The sequence below is a fragment of the Podarcis vaucheri genome (assembly GCF_965113315.1).
Source record: "Podarcis vaucheri genome assembly, chromosome: W".
Classification (NCBI taxonomy): domain Eukaryota; kingdom Metazoa; phylum Chordata; class Lepidosauria; order Squamata; family Lacertidae; genus Podarcis; species Podarcis vaucheri.
Genome location: NC_138757.1, coordinates 9,137,620 through 9,158,795, shown reverse-complemented (window position 1 = coordinate 9,158,795; position 21,176 = coordinate 9,137,620). Strand labels below are relative to the sequence as shown.

General features: G+C 45.2%; 1 protein-coding gene across 4 annotated transcripts in view; it reads right to left on the bottom strand.

Moving 5' to 3' along the window:
* LOC309523302 (fragile X messenger ribonucleoprotein 1-like) overlaps positions 1-21,176 on the bottom strand; it is a 201,218-nt gene that overhangs the window by 117,279 nt on the left and 62,763 nt on the right. For all 4 annotated transcript variants that reach the window (XM_082207094.1, XM_082207093.1, XM_082207092.1 and 1 more), the window contains 2 exons: positions 12,772-12,865; positions 11,377-11,448 (listed from right to left, as the gene is read on the bottom strand). In XM_082207094.1, the coding sequence (XP_082063220.1) occupies positions 11,377-11,448; positions 12,772-12,865 (166 nt within the window). The remainder of the gene's footprint in view (positions 1-11,376; positions 11,449-12,771; positions 12,866-21,176) is intronic.

The following is a 21,176-nucleotide window of genomic DNA, read 5'->3' as shown; positions in this document are numbered from 1 at the left end:
CAATGCAGAAGAGCTGAAGGCTGCTATTGAAGCATCCTGGTCTTCCATAACACCTCAGCAGTGCCACAGGCTGATCGCATCCATGCCATGCCGCATTGAGGCAGTAATTGATGCAAAAGGGGCCCAAACCAAGTACTGAGTACATATGCATGTTTCTACTTCTCAGAGGTCCAATATTGCTCTATTTGTAATCCTTGTTTTGCTGATTTCATTTAATATTCTAATTTTCTGAGATTGTTAGTTTGGGGTTTTCATCAGCTGTACGCCATAATATCACAATTATAACAAATAAAGGCTTGACATATCTCGCTTTGCATGTCATGAGTCTATCTCATATAATAGTTTCACCTTTTAAGTTGAATTACTGAAATAAATTGCCGAAGAATTGATGCTTTTGAATTATGGTGCTGGAGGAGACTCTTGAGAGTCCCATGGACTGCAAGAAGATCAAACCTATCCATTCTTAAGGAAATCAGCCCTGAGTGCTCACTGGAAGGACAGATCATGAAGCTGAGGCTCCAGTACTTTGGCCACCTCATGAGAAGAGAAGACTCCCTGGAAAAGACCCTGATGTTGGGAAAGATGGAGGGCACAAGGAGAAGGGGACGACAGAGGACGAGATGGTTGGATAGTGTCTTCAAAGCTACCAGCATGAGTTTGACCAAACTGCGGGAGGCAGTGGAAGACAGGAGTGCCTGGCGTGCTCTGGTCCATGGGGTCACGTAGAGTCGGACACGACTAAACAACAACTGGAAAAATGAACTTTTCCACGGTATTCTCATTTTCCGAGTTTCACCTGTAAGCACGGAAAATTGGGAAACACTGGCCTGCATGCACTCCAACTGGAGAACAGCCTTTACCAAAGGTGTCATGGCCTTTGAAGACTTTTGAACTCAGGATGCAAGGGAGAAACGTGCTCAGAGGAAGGCACTTTTGGCAAATCCTCACCATGATCAACTCCTGCCTAGAAACCTATGCTACCACTGTGGAAGGACATGCGGGTCCAGAATTGGCCTCCACAGTCACTTACAGACATGCCATGTCCATGGGAGACAATCTTACTTGGCCACAAGTGATCGCCAAAGAAGAAGATTATACCCAGCTCTACCTCTCTTTCAAATCAGAACCAGTGAAGGCGGTGAAGGTCCTGTGTGAGTGCCTGGAGGCGGTTGGAGGATGGATGGCGGCTAATGGATTGAAGTTGAATCCTGACAAGACAGAAGTACTGTTCTTGGGGGACAGGGGGCGGGCTGGTGTGGAGGACTCCCTGGTCCTGAATGGGGTAACTGTGCCCCTGAAGGACCAGGTGCGTAGCCTGGGAGTCATTTTGGACTCACAGCTGTCCATGGAGGCGCAGGTCAATTCTGTATCCAGTGCAGCTGCCCGCGGACTGTCTCGCCAGAGTGGTGCATGCTCTAGTTATCTCCCGCTTGGACTACTGCAATGCGCTCTACGTGGGGCTACCTTTGAAGGTGACTCGGAAACTACATCTAATCCAGAATGCAGCAGCTAGACTGGTGACTGGGGGCGGCCGCCGAGACCACATAACACCGGTCTTGAAAGACCTACATTGGCTCCCAGTACGTTTCCGAGCACAATTCAAAGTGCTGGTGTTGACCTTTAAAGCCCTAAACGGCCTCGGCCCAGTATACCTGAAGGAGCGTCTCCACCCCCATCGTTCTGCCCGGACGCTGAGGTCCAGCGCCGAGGGCCTTCTGGCGGTTCCCTCATTGCGAGAAGCAAAGCTACAGGGAACCAGGCAGAGGGCCTTTTCGGTAGTGGCGCCCGCCCTGTGGAACGCCCTCCCATCAGATGTCAAAACGATAAACAACTACCTGACATTCAGAAGACATCTTAAGGCAGCCCTGTTCAGGGAAGTTTTTAATGTATGATATTTTAGTGTGTTTTTTTGGTTTCTATGGAAGCCACCCAGAGTGGCTGGGGAAACCCAGCCAGATGGGCGGGGTACAAATAATAAATTATTATTATTATTATTATTATTATTATTATTATTATTATTTAACCCCCTGAATAGAATCCCTCAGAACATCACAAATACAACAGGTGTTGTCTCAAGCACACCTGATGCAACTAATCAAGGGTTTGCTGAGTGTTACATTTGGCTGCATGTTAGAAATATAGTTAAGTCAAGAGAATGGTCCAAAAAGGTAAGAGAAGAGAAGAGAAGAGATCACTGTCCTTCACAAAAAAGGAGGATACCAAAAGGTAGCGAAGGCACTGAATGTTCCTAGAGACACCGCTGGAGGCATAGTTTGCAAGCTCAAAGTTAAAGGAACAGTGGTTACACCTGGAAAGGGCAGAAAAAGGAAGCTATCTGCAGCAGCAACCAGACTTCTGGGAAGGCAGGCTGGGAAAAACCCTCAGTTACTGCATAAGAGCTGCAGCAAGACTTGGTGGCAGTGAGCACAGTAAGGCACGTACTAAACACAGAAGGTTTCCTTGCTAGAACTCCAATACTACTGACCCAAAAGCACAAGAAAAGTTGGCTCCAGTATGCTCAAAAACATATAAATAAGCCACATAAGTTTTGGATTCTGTTTTGTGGAGCGATGAAACAAACTTGGAACTTTTTGGCCCCATGGATCAGCGTTATGTCTGGAGGAAGAAGAATGAAGCATATGCTGAAGAGAACACTCTGCCTACAGTGAAGAATGGTGGTGGCTCGGTGATGCTCTGGAGCTCTTTTGCATCCTCTGGCACTGGAAACATGCAGCGTGTGGAAGGCAGGATGGATTCATTGAAATATCAGGAAATCCTAGGAGGAAACATCATGGCATCTGTGAGGAAGCTGAAGCTTGGGTGTCATTGGACCTTCCAACAGGACAATGATCCCAAGCATACAGTGGTACCTCGCAAGACGAATGCCTCGCAAGACGAAAAACGTGCAAGACGAAAGAGTTTTCCGTTTTTTGAGTCGTTCCGCAAGACGAATTTCCCTATGGGCTTGCTTCGCAAGACGAAATGTCTTGCGAGTTCTTGCGAGTTTGCTTCCTTTTTCTTAAAGCCGCTAAGCCGTTAATAGCTGCTAAGCCGCTAATAGCCGCTAATAGCCGTGCTTCGCAAGACGAAAAAACCGCAAGACGAAGAGACTCGCAGAACAGATTAATTTCGTCTTGCGAGGCACCACTGTACCTCAAATTCCACCAAGGCAGAAGTCCTTGAAGGTTCTACAGTGGCCATCAGTGTCATCTGACTTGAACCCCATAGAAAATCTCTGGTGGGATTTGAAGAAGGTGGTTGCAGCATGCAAACCCAAGAATATTACTGAACTGGAGGCCGCTGTCTGGCTATGCATCTCGTTTGAAGTAGGTCATAGCAGCAAAATGCGGCACTACTAAGTACTAAAGATGCTTGCTATGAAGGGGTTGAAGGGGTTGGAGAAGCCAGTATAAGTTGGAATTTCAGCTGAATTTGGGGAAACTTGTGAGGAGAATCAGAACTTACAGGGTTAAACAGTTCTGAGTGACGTCTCACATTCTGAGGCGTGGCTATGTTTCACATACGGGAGTGTTTCTCTGTGTGTGAGTTCTCGTTCGGTTTTGACCGAGAGGCGAGAGGATGTCTGCTCTTTCGCCGGGCTAATTTATGATGTTTTTCTACGCGATTAAAGACTGTTGGAGATAAGCAAGAAGCCTGCGTACAGTCTGATTTATTACCCACACACGGCAACAGTTTCTCCCGCTGCGGAACTCTGCTGAGACTAAGCTAAGAGAGTGCTGAAGAGAGCTAGGCACAGGAGCGCAGTGGCGCAGCAGAAATGTGCCGGACGCCATCATAATCCCACAGGTTATGGAAGTCAGCCAAGCTTTGGAAGCTGTTGCCACGTCGTGCCTGTGTGTGGGAGAAGCCAGCTAGAGCCCTGCCAAACGTTTAAGGCAGTGAGGCTTGCTGGGGAAGATCTCATCTTCAGGACCGGGTGCCAGGAGGAGCTGCTGTTATGTGAGTAGGCTCAGCCCCGGGGGAGAAGATGGCAGACGGCCAGGAATCATACTCCGTCCCTTTCGAAAAATTAAATGGCAAAAATTGGGAGGAGTGGAGCAGGAAGCTGAAGACCTGGCTGGTAGCCAAGGGTCTGTGGGGGGCAGTCCAAGAGCTCCCACAGCAAGCTGCAGCCGGTGCAGCAGCAGCAGATATAGCAGCTGCACATGTCTCACAGAGGCGAAACCAGAAAGCCCTGGGAGCTATAGTGCTCAGTTTGGAGGGCTCACAGCTGCCTTTGGTAGAGGGGCTGGAGACTGCTCATGAGGCCTACCAGGCACTAGAGAGAGTGCACCACAGGACCACAGCTGGGGCAAAAATCCACACCACTAGACGCTTGTTTGAGATGAAGCTGCGTCCAGGTGACAGCATCAGACAGCATGTGACTGAGATGCTCTGTTTTCAACCAGCTGAGACTGTTGCAAGTTAACTTTTCTGAGGAACTGAAAGTTTATATTTTGCTCAGCTCCTTGGACAAAAGTTATGACAATTTGTGTCTAACTTTGGAATCAATGAATCCTGCAGATCTTACGCTCCAGTATGTGACTGGACGCTTGTGTGACGAACAGGAACGTCGTGTCAGAGGGGGCCGAGCTGGCACAGAGAGCCCTGCCGGTTGCAGGAGAGGGGGGGCCAGGCCAGCAGAAGACACAGTTCAGGCTTTTTCCATTCGTCGTTGTTTTGTCTGTGGGTCAGTTGACCATCTGCGTCGTTCCTGCCCGCGGAGAGCCAGAGAGGCCAGGCAGGATGTCTCCAAGGTCGCTTCCCATGGCTGTCAGCCAGGTTTCCATGGCAGCCAGTCCAGGAGAGGAGGCCAGCGTGGGAATGCGAAGGGAGGACGTGACACAGGAAGTGAGGACGGTTCTTATCACCTAGCTGCCTCCATGGCAACGCTGCGGGACAACTCCAGTGAGGGCAGAATGCTGCGTTGGGTCATCGACTCAGGAGCCAGCCATCACCTGATGCCAGCGCCACCTAGTGGCGAAATGCGGAACTGCAGGACTGTTTCAACTGGGAAAACAGTTGTTTTTGCTGATGGATCACAGAGACATTTTACTACAGTGGGAAATGTGTTTGTTTCTTTTTTACAGGCAGAGCTGGAGGTCTACGTTGTGCCAGAAATGCATTGTTGTCTTTTATCTGTACCTGCTCTTGTAAAGGAGGGTTATAAGGTTTGCTTTGAAAATGATGTCTGTTCCATTTCCAGGGGTGGGAGACAACTGGTCAGTGTTGCATGTCAGAACAACCTCTTTGTTCTGGAGACACCTCTGGAGGGTAAGGGGGACACCGAGACAGCACAGGCGAAGTGTGCTAATGTTCCCACTCATGATTCGTGTGTTCACTTGTGGCACAGAAAAATGTCGCATGGCTGTTGGGAAGATATCCAGAAGTTGCCCCAAAGGTTGCAAAATGAAAGCATGTGGTAAATCCCTAGATTGTAGGGCATGCAGAAGGGCAAAGGTAAAAAGGTGCAGTTATCGCAGAACGGAGAGGGTAACCACAAAGCCTTTTGAGCTTGTGCACACAGACCTTTGTGGTCCCATGCCAAGGCCGAGTCTGGGCGGGGCCAGGTATGTGCTGACGCTGACAGATGATTTTAGCCAGAATGGCTGGTTCTTCTCACTGAAACAGCGAAGCGAGGCAGCGCAACTGATCAAAGACTGGGTTGCGGCGGTGGAACTACAGTTTTCCACCAAGGTGCAGGGCTTCCAGAGTGACCGAGGTGCAGAGTTTACTGGGTCTGCTCTGCAGAGTTTTTTCCGCCAGAAGGGAATACGTCACAGGTTGACGGTTGCTACTTCTCCTCAGGAGAGGGGCGTAGCAGAGCACAGGAGTAGGACACTGGCTGAAGCTGCTGACGTTCTACTGTTTGACTCCGGTTTGCCTCAGGGTTTTTGGGGGGAGGCTTGGAGGACGGCCAACTTCACGATGAACAGGTCCTATAGCTCTGTTATAGGTGACACACCGTATTTCTTGTTGCACCGGAAAAAACCGCAGGTGCATTTCTTCCGTGTGTTTGGTTGCGAAGCCTGGGTGCTTGTGCCAAAGGCTCAACGAAAGGAAGGTGACCCGAGGTTCCAGAAAATGATCTTCTGTGGATATGAGCCTGCGACAAAGGGGTGGAGGTTTGCATATCCAGAAGGTGATCAGTCCAAACTTCTAATCAGCAAACATGCTGAGTTCTGTGAGCAGAATGGTTGGTCAAGGCTCCATGAGAGTCCTGACATTCTCTCAGAATGTCTGTCTGATTCTGAAGAGGAGGGAGAGGCAGAAGCTGAACCTGTTGATGAGGACCAAGTCTCTGAACAGGGTCAAGAACAGGGTTGGGCATCTCCACAGGTTGTTAAAAGAGAGCCCAAGAGTGAGCCTTCGTCTCCCGTTAGCAAAGTGCAGAAGGCTCGAAGATGCAGTAAGTCAGAGGGGGAGTCTTCTGGTGTAGGAGACACACTTGCTGGCCCCAATGGGTCAGAAGGAGCACCTGAGACTGTGCTCAGACGTTCCACACGCACAACAAAGGGGGTGCCACCTGAGAGGTTTCAGGTCACCAGCGCGTGGGTTGGATTCGCACAGTGCGAACCTGGGAGTTTTGAGGAGGTTCAACAGTTGCCTGAGACAGAAGCCAGAAAGGGGCAAGAGGCAATGGGAAGGGAGTTGAACTCAAAGAGGTCTGTAGATGTGTGTTCGCAGTTCCCCTCAGGATGCGAGACGAGAGGGGGTGTGAGGAGAATCAGAACTTACAGGGTTAAACAGTTCTGAGTGACGTCTCACATTCTGAGGCGTGGCTATGTTTCACATACGGGAGTGTTTCTCTGTGTGTGAGTTCTCGTTCGGTTTTGACCGAGAGGCGAGAGGATGTCTGCTCTTTCGCCGGGCTAATTTATGATGTTTTTCTACGCGATTAAAGACTGTTGGAGATAAGCAAGAAGCCTGCGTACAGTCTGATTTATTACTCACACACGGCAACAGTTTCTCCCGCTGCGGAACTCTGCTGAGACTAAGCTAAGAGAGAGCTGAAGAGAGCTAGGCACAGGAGCACAGTGGCGCAGCAGAAATGTGCCGGACGCCATCATAATCCCACAAAACTACTTGAAGCATCCGTTGTGTTGAGCTACCGTATTTACTTGAGTCTGATGTGCACCTTTTTTTGCCAAATCACGCTGCAAAAAAAAAAAAATGGTGCACATTAGATTAGATGGAGGGCAGGCTCCTTTACCACCACTTGTTCTGCCCTAGTTCTGCATCTTGCTGTTTGTCCTCAAGGGTAAGAGACAGACCGTTCTGTTATTCGATGGCTATCTGGGCTGCCGCTCCCCCCAAAAAATAAAATATAAAAATCCAACCCTGCTTTGAATCCCAAGTCCACACCATCACCACCCACTGTCTCCATGCTTCTTTACCCAACGCCCCTCGACGCAGACTTTGGTCTCTGTCGAACGTTAATGCGCTTTCCCACCAATAAGATCTTAAATGCAGAAGTTTGGGGTGATCCTAGAAGCTATACATGCACAGCCCATGTTTACTTAGAATTACAGAACCATAGAACTGTAGAGTTGGAAGGGACCCCAAGAGAAAGGTGTCAAGCAAGGCTGCATACTGGCCCCACTCTTATTTAATTTTTACATTAATTCCATGGTGGGCCATTTTCACAACATAAATTTTCACTCCCCAAAGCTTGCTGGAAGACGCATTTCTGTTCTGTTCTATGCAGCAATACTTTCAAGAACACCTATTGGCCTCAAAAGAGCACTGAGAGCACTAACACAGTATTGCAAGGAGAACCAGCTAGAACTCAACTATCAGAAAACTAAGATCATGGCATTTGCCAAAAGGCCTATGAACCGTTAGATGACCACAAGACTGAGCAGGTCTCTTGTTTCGAATACATGGCGGTAGTTTTTCACTCTACCGGCAATAGGAAAGCCCATGGGGAACATGTTGCTGAAACTGCACAGAGAAGCTAATCTGTAATCCTTAAATTCCTTAAAACAAGAGGTGGCCACTATATACTTGCAGCACTCAACTTATTTGAAGCCTAGCCAATAGTACAACTTCTCTATGGTGCCCAGCTGGGCCCCTTTCTCCAAGTTTGCACCCCTAGAACTTGTACAATCCAAATTTCTAAGATCAGCCCTTCAAGTCCCAAAATGAGTCCTAATGCCACCCTGAGACTAGAAACATGTTTAGCCTGGAGAAAGGAGGTTAAGGGGTGATATGATAGCCATGTTCAAATATATAAAAGGATGTCACATAGAGGAGGGAGAAAGGTTGTTTTCTGCTGCTCCAGAGAAGCGGACACGGAGCAATGGATCCAAACTACAAGAAAGAAGATTCCACCTAAACATTAGGAAGAACTTCCTGACAGTAAGAGCTGTTCGACAGTGGAATTTGCTGCCAAGGAGTGTGGTGGAGTCTCCTTCTTTGGAGGTCTTTAAGCAGAGGCTTGACAACCATATGTCAGGAGTGCTCTGATGGTGTTTCCTGCTTGGCAGGGGGTTGGACTCGATGGCCCTTGTGGTCTCTTCCAACTCTATGATTCTATGATTCTATGAAACAGGTTTCATAAAAGTGGAGGCTCGAGTGTGGGTGACGATACTCAACTACTGGCTCAGACTTTCTTTATTTCCCCTTGGCCTTGTCCCACTAACTATGAATGATGATTTTCAATCCACATGGAAACAGGCTGTGGCAAGAAAGATCTCAACCCTAGGCTTCTCTCCAGGTCCTCTACTCAGCATGGAATACGAACAGGCCAAAGCTCTCATAAAACAGTGTGTTGCAGACACTGAACGCCAATTGGATCTAGCCAGGACCCCAACTTTTATTGCCAATGGATCCTCCAGGTATTCTGCCTCCCCTATGGCATATCTAGCTAAACTCGAAATCCCTAAAAACCGGAGGACCTTTACTTTGGCTCGATGTCATGCCCTCCCCTCGGCTGTCCTTGAAGGCCGATAAAGGTAGATTGCTTACCTGGAGAGACAATGCCCCTGTGATTCTGGACAAATAGAAACAACAGAGCATGTGCTTCTCCAGTATCTTTATTACAGAGACATTCGTACTAGCCTCATCTTACCATTACTGCATAAGTACCCAGGGCGCACAGGAAAATTCTATACCTCCCTGCTGCTTCCAGATACCAACCCTGCTACAAAATACAACGTTGCCAGATTCTGCACAGCAGTGCTCAAAAATTCGTCAGATGATGACCTGTGCCACAAACTAGATATAATGACCACTCGTATTAGAGTGCTCTGTAGACTGATAGCTATATTCTTATATACTAACTTTTTACTGGGCCTGAAACTGCCTTGGTCGCGCTGGTCGATGATCTCTGGCAGGCTAGGGATAAAGGTGAGAGCTGTTTCCTAGTTCTGCTGGATCTCTCAGCAGCCTTTGATACCATCAACCATAGCATCCTTCTGGACCGTCTAGAGGGGCTGGGAGCTGGGGGCACTGTTATACAGTGGTTCCACTCCTTTCTCCTGGGCCGTGTCCAGAAAGTGGTGTTAGGGGATGAGTGTTCAGACCCCTGGGCTCTCACTTGTGAATCAGAACCAGTGAAGGGGGTGACTGTCTTGTGTGAGTGCCTGGAGGAGGTTGGTGGATGGGTGGTGGCTAACAGATTGAGGTTGAATCCTGAAAAGACAGAAGTACTGTTTTGGGGGGACAGGGGGCGGGCAGGTGTGGAGGACTCCCTGGTCCTGAATGGGGTAACTGTGCCCCTGAAGGACCAGGTGCGCAGCCTGGGAGTCATTTTGGACTCACAGCTGTCCATGGAGGCGCAGGTCAATTCTGTGTCCAGGGCAGCTGTCTACCAGATCCATCTGGTACACAGGCTGAGACCCTACCTGCCTGCAGACTGTCTTGTCAGAGTGGTGCATGCTCTAGTTATCTCTCGCTTGTACTGCAATGCGCTCTACATGGGGCTACCTTGGAAGGTGATTTGGAAACTGCAATTAATCCAGAATGTAGCTGTCAGACTGGTGACTGGGAGTGGCTGCCGGGACCATATAACACCGGTCCTAAGAGACCTGCATTGGCTCCCGGTACGTTTCCGAGAAAAGTGTTGGTGCTGACCTTTAAAGCCCTAAATGGCCTCGGTTCTGTATACCTGAAGGAGCGTCTCCACCCCAATTGTTCAGCCCAGACACTGAGATCCAACGCCGCGGGCCTTCTGGCGGTTCCCTCACTGCAAGAAGTGAGGTTACAGGGAACCAGGCAGAGGGCCTTCTCGGTAGTGGCGCCTGCCCTGTGGAACGCCCTCCCATCAGATGTCAAGGAAATAAGCAACTATCCTACTTTTAAAAGACATCTGAAGGCAGCCCTGTTTAGGGAAGTTTTTAATGTTTAATGCTGTATTGTGTTTTTAATATTCAATTGGGAGCCACCAGCCAGATGGGCGGGGTATAAATTATTGTTATTATTGTTATTATTGTTATTATTGTTATTATTGTTATTATTGTTGTTATTATTGTTGTTATTGTTATTATTGTTATTATTTATTACACCCTTTCACTCTTGTCTAACGTTCTTAACCCTTCCAGCCTTTCTCAACCTTGGGTCCCCAGATGATGTTGAACTACAACTCCCATCGTCTCTAGCTAGCAAGGCCAGAGCTCAGGGATGATGGGAGTTGTAGTCCAACAACATCTGGGGACCCAAGGTTGAGAAACACTAACTCTCTTAGCCTATTTTGGATTCTTATAGACTTTTATATACACTTTCTGTTTTAACTCCTTTTAGGGGGTTTTTAACTTTTTAAGGATTTTAAATTATTGTACCCCTCCCTCCTTTTGTTGGTCTACAACCATAATAAAGATCTGTTTTGGCTGCCTTCGCCCACTCCTCTGCCCACTCCTCTCCATGCATCCATCAGATTTGCAGGTGGAGGGTCAGGGGTTTGCTTCCTGGTTCTCTTTGCTACCCCACTCCTTCCCTTTTGCACCAGGAAAAGCCTCTTATTATTATTTTTTACTTGTGGGGGAAGCTGTTTGGAGCAGGAAAAAAGATGCAGCCTCTCTGTTCTTGAAACAAGCACTGACTCATTGTTGCAAAGAGTGCACTTTTGTTGATGTGCATGGCATTCAACAGCAAATACTTTTTTTGGTTACAGGGTTCTGAAAATTGAGGTGCGCATTAGATTTGATGGCAGATTAGACTCAAGTAAATATGGTATTTCAATTGCTTTTGTTTGATCTGCTCATTGCAAACAGCTGAAAGTCTGTCAATTTTGATAATAATTTCCATTGCCACTGTCGATTCTAGTAACAATGTCCAATAAATAAGCAGTACTTGAAAAGAGACCCACAAGAACTTAAAATCCGAAGCTAAACATAACATGTCAATATCAGAATATTAAAATAAATATATTCCTACCTCACCCTTTATCATTCTCACTTTAGCCAGCCACCAGCAACATGGCTCCTTTTCATTAGCCCTGGAATAAACCTAAACAAAATCTTAGTGTAGAACATCATACCATTATGAAATAAAGACAGTTATCTAATGGAAAGACAGTACACAATAATAATAATGTCCCCACTATATTGGCAATTAGGAGCTAAAAATATATATTTGTATTATTTATAGGCCCCTAAGCTACCAGTGAGTCCCAGTACCACAACCATTCTGATATATTAAATGTGCAAGGTCTTTCCATACTCCTAAAGCTACTGATATTTTTACTGAACTTTTCTAGCTGTGTATTTCAATAACCTTGCTTCCTGTAGAACAGCTTGCATGTTTTACAACTGCCCTGAACCCTCCAGAAATCTTTTGCTTGTTACATTTGAACATGACTGCTACAGAGTACTATCGTACAGCCCAGACACTGAAGTCTTCCTCCAAGGGTCTTCTGGCCGTTCCCTCACTGCAAGAAGTGAAGTTACAAAGAAACCAGGCAGAGGAACTTCTCGGCAGTGGCGTCCTCCCTGTGGAATGCCCTCCTTATCAGATGTCAAGGAGATAAAGAACTACACTACTTTTAGAAGACATCTGAAGGCAGCCCTGTATCGGGAGGTTTTTAATGTTTCACGTTTTACTATGTTTTTATACGTATTGTAAGCCACCCAGAGTGGCTGGGGAAACCCAGGCAGATAGGCAGGGTATAAATAATAAAATTATTGTTGTTGATGCTGTTGTTGCATAAGGAGCATAGATATCAATACTACACAATACAAAGTATGGGGCACCTTTCAATTGCGTGTTCTATCCTGCTTTAATTGCTGCTGAACCTCAACACAACAATGCATGTTAAGCAGAAGACATCCTGCACCTCACCGCGTTTCATAAAAATTAATAATGAATGCCACGCCTCCCCGCGGTGGCAGAGGGTCCTGCCGTACCTCCCTGCAGTGGCGGAGGGTGCGCCACACTTACACGCAGCAGCCAAGGGCCTTGACGAGGCTCCCTGTGGCGATGGAGGGCCTTAAAATGTAATGAAGTAGTAGATTTAATAAAAATATTAAATAAACTTCCATATTTAATATATTTTCAACTAATTTAAGAGTAGTTTAAGTGATTTACTAGTCAAGTTGCATCTATGCATGCATAAGCCTCACTGAGTTCAACTAAACTTACTTCTACTTTCCTGGGAGTAAGTCTCATTGACTTCAGTAGGGCTTGTTTGTGAGTAGATACACATTTGCTTGTACTGCTTACCAAAAAACACCCTCCCCATCAATCTCACATAGTGCCCAACCTCCCATTTCAGCATAAGGCAGCCAACTAAATCTTCTCCCTTCCATTCCCTCCCCAGAAGGGACTCCTTACCTCAACTTCATCACTTTCATTTATATCTTTATTGTGCCCCGCAGGTGGAGGAAACCTAACATCATGGAATGGAATCTGTCTCTCTGGCTGCCAGCTGAAATACAAAATAAACACCTAAGATATTATTTTTATTCATCTATTTATTACATTTATATACCACCTTTATCTTCCAAGGATCTCAAGGTGGTGTACATGGTTCTCCTCCTCCCACTTCATCCTCACAACAACCCTGCGAGGTAGGTTAGGCTAAGAGTGGTGACTGCCCCAAGGTCACCCAGTAAGCTTCATGGCTGGGTGAGGATTCAAACCCTGCTCTCCCAGGTCCAACACTCTAACCATTATGTAACTGAAGCAAGGAAGGCAAAAAGTACACATCATCATTAAAGAATGGTGGCCAATGATTACTCACCTGGAACCCAACCCTGTGAGTTGAAATAACCTGAACAAATTCAAAATTATCAAGAGTCTTCAATGACCTAACTAACTTGGAAAGAGAAGGGAAGAGATGGGTTCATAATCCTGAAATACTCCATAAATTAGAAGACTTTAAAAAAAAAAGTAACCAGAAACTGTTTCACTCATTGCTCCTAGATTAATTTCCTTTGTCTTTCATTGGCAAAGTTTAATGCAAACCAGCACAACATAACTAGTGTTGGAAACTCGAGATATGTAAGCTGTTTGCCAAATGGCCCCTTAAATGTAGGTTACGGGTGCCACAACGGAATGTCTAGTCAGCATTTTTCTTCTTTCGCAAGATTACAAAGCAAAAAATAAATTGTGCATATTGTCAACATTAATAAATTGTACAATTCAGTCACACATTTTACCAATTACAGCAATCTTATTTTTGGAAACACATGAACTAATAGACATTTCACATCAGTGACACATTTTTAATAACACATTTTTAATAGCTATTGCTAATTGAACACCACAAGGAAATGGGGCTCAGCCTCAGCAATAGAGGCCAGCCATAAGCATTTATAAACACTGGTGTATATATATATGCTTGTGTGTGTGTGTGTGAGAGAGAGAGAGAGAGAGAGAAAGAACGCGCGCGCACACACACATATATATATATTCTTAACCCAATAGGTTACCTTGCAGCTTCAACAAGTACTGCAGTCAAAGTTAAATATGTCTTATCTTGGAAGAATGGGCCTAACAGCACAATCCTAACCATTTCTACATAGAAATAAATCCTACTTAATTCAAAAGGGCTTACTCCCAAGCAAATTGGATTGGGATTGCAACCTAATTCATTATTTTTGAGTGGTAGCTCTCTAGCACCATGCTTATGAACACTCCATTCCCCCATTCCCAAGATAATTGTTTTTTTGCAGGACCGCCTATACAGCTGAGCCTTCAAAATCCTGCTACATGAAAGATTCTGGGTACCTGAGATGCCACATTTACTGTGGCAAACTATGTAAATGGTAACACATTTTGCAGAACTTACTTTTAATATCCAGAATCTGAGAATCTCTTAAAACATTAACAGATTAATGAAAGCACAACCCTTCCTCTCTCACTTGATGGCTGCGATGTCCACTCAAGAGTGTTTTCTTGTGTAAATACAACTGATGGGGCTCCAGTATTAGGGATTACTCACAATAAAACAAGATGTTAGACTTACACTAATGTGGCATAAACAAAACAAACATTTGTTGGCTACAGGTGCATACAGCAGTCTGACAAAAGTGAGCTTAAATGTGTTAAGTCTTAAAAATGCCATAATATTCCTTTAGGAGAAAGGGTGGTATATGAATTTTGCAATACAATACAAGCCTATCCCTCTGGAATTTGTTGATCATGTCAAGTCCATTTAGAAGAAAGAAAAACAAACAGAAATTGGTTTAAAAAACTACTATCACTAGACAACTAGATATCTCTCAAAATCATAGCTGTCAACGTTTTCCCTTTTTTAAAAGAGAAATTCCCTTATTCCAAATAGGATTCCTCGCAAGAAAAGGGAAAAGTTGACAGCTATGTTCAGAATGCCCATTTTGAATGTGGGTTTTTCAGTCAGCTTGGCAGCTGTAACAGAAAGGTATGTAACATGTTCTAATTAACTTTTTGAGTATAGGATTGCCCTCTTTTTCCTGGTGAACACCTATGGCTGCAGCATATGCACATCAGACAGAAATTCAACAGGTGATGCTTCTTCTATCACTGTATGTCTGAAATGGGGAGGTTCCAGTAGTTTGACTTCTGAATTCTGCCTATCATCAAACTGCCAAAGGTACAGTAACTCAGTTAGAATTCTGAGTCTCTTGGCATATCTGGCAGGGGTGTCATAAGGATTAAAAGAATACATACCTGCAACAACTGAACACTTGAGCACAATGCAAATACTTATTACTGTTACTATCTTTAATTTTAAATTGTTTAAATTGCTGTTTTAATTCTTAACTGCTGTACTGTTCAAGTATGCTTACTTTACTGTATTTTTTAATACTTGGATGCTTATTTTAATGTTTCAATTAAATTGTTTTATTGCACATTTTTATTTACAAGTTTTTGTATTATTTTGTAGTTGGTTTTAGTCTTACCTTGGATCTCGAATGCCTTGTGACTTGAACGTTTTGGCTCCCGAACATCACTAACCCGGAAGTGTGTTCCAGTTTGCGAATGTTCTTTGGAACCCAAACGTTTGACACGGCTTCCATGGTTTCCGATTGAGTGCAGGAAACTCCTGCAGTCAATCGGAAGCCGTGCCTTGGTTTTTGAACGTTTTTGGAAGTCGAACGGATTCCGTTCGACAACCAAGGTACAACTGTATACTTACAAGCTGCTTAGAAGTCGGCTTCAGCAATCAAGCAGCATATAAATTCATTAATAAAAATTCTGCGGATTATGATTACTATGATGCTGAACTTGAAATTTGAGAGAGAGAGAAAGTGAAACAAATGTGCAACTACTGTGCAATGGAGTTGGGAAAGTGGATTATTTGGAGTAGAAATATAATTCTAGGAGCAGTTCCTCCTAAATAATGGGGGTTGGGGGAAGAGAGGAGGTCCCAAACCTCTCCAAAGCAGTCTTCGAGTGCCTCATTACATAAACAAGAAAGGAAAGCTCACAAACGGAATGAAGCAAACTTGGAAAAATAGGAGTTAAAACAACAACAAAGCAACCCCGCCTCAACTCTTCCTTGATTCCCTTCCCACATCAACCATACTTGCCAGCATCTCTCCCCCTACCAACTCCCAAAACAAAGCTCATTTTGCTTAAAAACAAACCCGTGCACACCTTCTCTTCTGAAATAAGGGATGGCAGTGTTTTAAGAAAATTGTCTAGTTCCCTTATGGGGTTTCCAGAGACCCGTTTAGCCCCTTCTAAGGTCTCTATCAGTCAGAGAGAACGGAGGCCAACCAGAAACAAAAACTGGTGCAATTGGGTCCCCACTCACCACACGCAGGAGGGAGGAGAACCCCAAACAAAAGGAAACCAGAAATTCTATTCAGGTAGGTAGTTGTGTTGGTCTGACGCAGTTGAAATAAATGAAATAAATAAATAATTGTCCAGTAGCACCTTAGAGACCAACAAAGTTTGTTCTAGGTATAAGCTTAGAAAAAACTTAGTTGGTCTCTAAGGTGCTACTGGCCAATTAAAAAAAAAAATTCAAAACCAGAAATGTTTTAATATCTGATCCACAGGCGAATCTCTACATGGTCCGCCCAACAAGAGCGTCAATCATACATCAGAAACACATCATTAGAAAGGAGGTACATCGGATAGAGTTACAGGTAAGTTCACAGGTTACAGGTAAGTCATTAACACCTCCTTGGGTGTCTGGGTGATTTATTAGTATTTATACAACTGTTAATACAGGGAGACAAAAGGAGAAGCAGGCATGGATGGTTTCTTGTCTGTTGCCTCAAACACCTTCCTGCTGGTCTTTGCCTTGTTTACAACCTAATAATCATTAAGAAACATGCTAGCAAACACTTGTTATTGTCCTTCACAGGAAATCTGCAGGAGACACCTACTTTGGAGATGTAAGGAAGGTGTTACGATATGGAAGCAATGCAGTTGCAAACTGCTAGCTTGAAAACATCACATGATGGGAATGTTGGGACTGTCTGTGGGAAACAGTGGGACAGTCAGTTCACAGAGCGATGCACCAAAATTTGCTCAGAGTGAAATTTGAGAACTTCCTCTTGTGTATGTACAGGAAGCCTTTGTCACTTGATTGCTGGAGTTTGAAGAGAGCAGACATGTTTTCTGTAATGCTGAAGAGTCAGAAATAAAGCCATGTAAAAAGACATTTCTGACCTATCTCTTTCCCCTGCCGGGGGAGCAGGAAAGAGTGGGTGTGCTCTTCCCACGCTGGGGAGGTCGCCTATAGAGACCTAGCCTGTGTTTGCTGGGGAATGCAGCCAGGGAGGTCACCGGAGATCAAGCCGGGTGCCTGGGAGAGTTGCCAGCTTCTCCCGATAAAGGCTTGATTACCAACAGAAGGAACATCCAGGAGGGTTGGGACTTGGGTTTCAGAGTCAACAGTGTACAGGATTTAAATATTACATCATTCCTTGTCCAAGTAATAAAATTTATGGTCTCTGTAAAATGGCTTTCTATGACTTATTACTCCAAGTAAGTTAATGTGAGAGGTTGAACATACAATGTTTCAAGGAAAGACACAATTTGGCAGTTATTATGAATGAGTCATTCTTCAGTGAATGAAATGAGGTAGGTTAAAATTATGGCTTGGTGAAACTCACTGTAGACGCAGTAGAAGGCGCTGTGTAGCTGCTAAAATTCTATAGTAGTTTTTATAGTAGATTGGGAAATGTATCTGTTTTTGTTTTTCTTTCAATGTCAAATGTAGTTTTATACATAAGTATCAATTATTATACGGTGCATAAGCATCAATTATTACACTGGGGAACAATTTTTTACTTATTGAATGTTGTCTAGATTTCTACAACTGATTTAGGGTATTTTTGCACTGCTGAATCAGGAAATGGCATCCGTTTCTCTCCATCAGGTCAGGTTCACTGTAAACTGAATGGTGGGCTTTGATTGTCAGTATCTCAGCTCACAGTCAGAGGTAACTGGCCTCCCCCGGGCAAACCGAGTGAGATACTTGTTGACCTTCCCGTCTGCGTCTCCCGGCAGGCAAGGTCGTAAATCGGCGATTCTCCTCGTCAGACGTGAGAAGAACACACCCTCTGGACTTCTCTCCCTCCCTGCATTCCCCCAGGGAGGGGAAAGAGACAGACAGGAGTCTTTTGACATGTCTTTTATTCCTGTCATTCAGCAGTACATAAAAACGTGACTGCACCTTCCAGACTCCAGCAGAAGAGTCACAACTCCGCCCCTGTACTTCCAGCACAGATCAGATGACACTCTAAGCTAACACCCGGTGCTCAGTACAGAGAATAGACTCCCCCTTTTCCCCAACCGTACAGTTCCACACATCAACATCCTGTTTTGCTTTCCAGCCACCTGCAGCTGGCTTTTGCATTGCTGCTTTTATCCCACAATCTCCCCCAAAAGCATCAATAGGCAAAACATGATCCAGAGAAGAAAACAAACAGTTGTTATACACATAACAGTCCCCTGTTGTTTCAGTTCCACCCTTGGAACTCCCTACCACTGGTTTCACCAGTGTACCTCTCTGGTTGTCTGGCTTCCAAGGAATGAGTGCTTCTGCATTACCTTGGCTAGCTACTCTCTGTTGTGCCTTTGTCTCTGACTTAGACACTGCTTCAACCTGTTTTGAGTTGTTAACAATAGCAACACATGCAACAGCTAAGTTAACAAACTCTTTTGAGTACCTCTTTGGTGGTACACCTTTTGTAACTCTCTCAGACCTGCGTATGAGGTGCTGATCCTCTCTGCTCACTGGTTCAACCTCTGGACTTTGTTGAGAACCAGTAGCAATGGCAAACAGTGGTTCTTCCTTCACCTGTGAAGGTCTATCCATTGTGTGAGATTTCCTCTCAATGACTGTTACAACTGAACTCTCTGAGCTATCACTATCATCATCAGTACCACTGTAATCTGTGTAATCAGAAAAATCATCATCATCATCTGAATTGTCATCTGTGGGAAATGTGTGTATTATAACCCGCTCCTGTTCAGGAGCACTCTCCAGAAACTTTGTGAGAATCACCTGACCAGATTCAGACAAAATTACTCTGTAGAGACCCTTTTCATATCCCACAAAAATGCCTCTGGCATTCTTTACTCCACCTGGAGCTTCTGTTCTCACATGAGACCCGAAAACCTTGAAATAGGCAACAGAAGGTTTTCTATTGAACAGCTTCTCAAAAGGAGAACTTCCCAACTCTTTTGAGACTTTTCTCACCCACACGTGAACATAGGACAATAGCGACTCCGCCCAATATTCATGTGGCAAATGTGAACTCAGCAATTGCGCATGCATCCCCTTTTGCAATTCTTTGTTCACCCTCACACAGACCCCCCTGTTCCATGCTTCGGCCGAAACAGCAACTTTGTGGTCTATCCCTTTTCCATCCAGGAACTTCTGAAACTTCTGTAACAGAAAAACTGGCTTCTCATCTGTGAAGAGACAGTCAATGTTAGCATCATGCATATTTTTAACCTTGTCACAAAACTCCTGAAACCTTTCTAAGGTTTCTTGCGGTTTTTCCATCACAAAAACCCAAGAATAATTAGTGAAACAATCCACACACACAAGGTAAAATCGTGCACCGCCCCTAGATGGTTCTAGAGGACCAATCACATCAGCATACACCCGCTGAAATGCTCTGTCGACCTTCTTGGTCACCTTCCTGGCGTCCTTGGTCACACCTGCAAGAGAGATTATGTTAGAATCAGAAGAATTACATTTCATGTAATCACTTTGATCAAAAGTCAACAAATACAGTCCATCTTTCTCTCTGGCAGTAAGATACAGTTCTCCATCTTTGTAGATCTTGCAGCTTTTAGCATCATAGGACAGTTTCAGTCCTTTCTTTGCAATCTGCGACACACTCAGCAGATTAAATCTCAGTTCTGGAACCAGGTAAACATTGTTTATAGTCAAGTTCAGACTCTCAAGATACACAGTCCCAATTCCGGTCGCTTTCAGCTCCTGACCGTTGGCCTGTTTCACAGCGAAGCTTTGCTTCTTCAACGTTGAAAACAGTTCTCTGTGTGGGCACATGTGTTTTGTGCAACCCGTGTCGATTATGAACGCGTTCCCAACATCTGGCGTGGTTCCTTTCGCCATCATAGCCTTTGCAGGTTTCACCTGGCACTTGGTACGGCTTTTGCCTGACGCCTCAGGCTTCGCAGAGCTGCTCTTGGCTCCTTTTGACTGGCGTGGCTTTCTACAGATTCGCTGTAGATGCCCAGTCTGTCCACAATTGTAACATCGGACAGTGCTCAATGCTACAGCATGCTCTCCAGTAGCACCAGCAGCGGGGAGATTAGAACTCTGTTCTTCCCTCCCCCTGTCCTTCACTTCCAGTGCAGCAAGTGGGTCGTGTTCATTCAGAACGACGGCACACACTCTCTCCGAAGTCAGGTCTGCCGCAGGTAGGGAACCAAGCTGACTGCCAACAACCTTGTAAGTCTTATTAAGGCTGTTTATCATCATGAAGCAAAACACTTCCTCCTGTAGACGGAAATTGCGTTCCACCATCTGTTGACGCAGAAACTTCATCTCTGTCAGGTGTGCTTGAACATCTCCATCAGGCGCTAGTCTCAGATTGGTCAATTTCTCAAAATACAGCAACGCTGAAGAACCAGCATCTCTCTGATGTGTTGTACGTAGTGTATCCCAAACCTCTTTCGCATATTCTAAATGCTGAATATGCACTAGCTGCTCATCTGAGACACACAGAATTATAGCAGTCCTGGCCCTCACGTTCTGTGATTCCCAACCTCTGGTTGGTGCTGCAGGGATGGGGTTTTCAATTACCTCAAAAAGCCTCTGATTCTGCAGCAGGGCCTTCATCTTTACAGACCAAGATGAATAATTGTCATTATTTAAGGGAGGTGGGTAAGGCAGGCCTCCCCCCTTCTTGGCATCCATCTTGAAGCCAAGCCTCTTTCTCAATTTCCAGCCTTGCTAAAACTCCAATAGCCTTTGCTGGGTTGTTTACTGCCTTTCCAGGCAGGCAAAATGCAAGCTGTTTCTCAGTCCTTGCACAGTATCGAAGTTAGCCAAAACAAACTTTCTCTTCCCAGGCCCTCTCTTAGAGCCATCTGCGCAGCCAGTAAATTTCCACGTCTCTGACGGGCGTTGCTTAGCAACTGTGCATACAGGAAAGCTTATCTCAACCACAAGAATTCGTGGAATGCAGGCTGAGCCTCCAAGCCGCAGGCCTCTTCTCCCGGAGCTGTTGTTTTTCCCAAACACAGCTCCCGTGAACCAGAGAATAAATCAATCTGCGTTCACACTTTTAGCCTGAAATGCAGCATACCTTGAG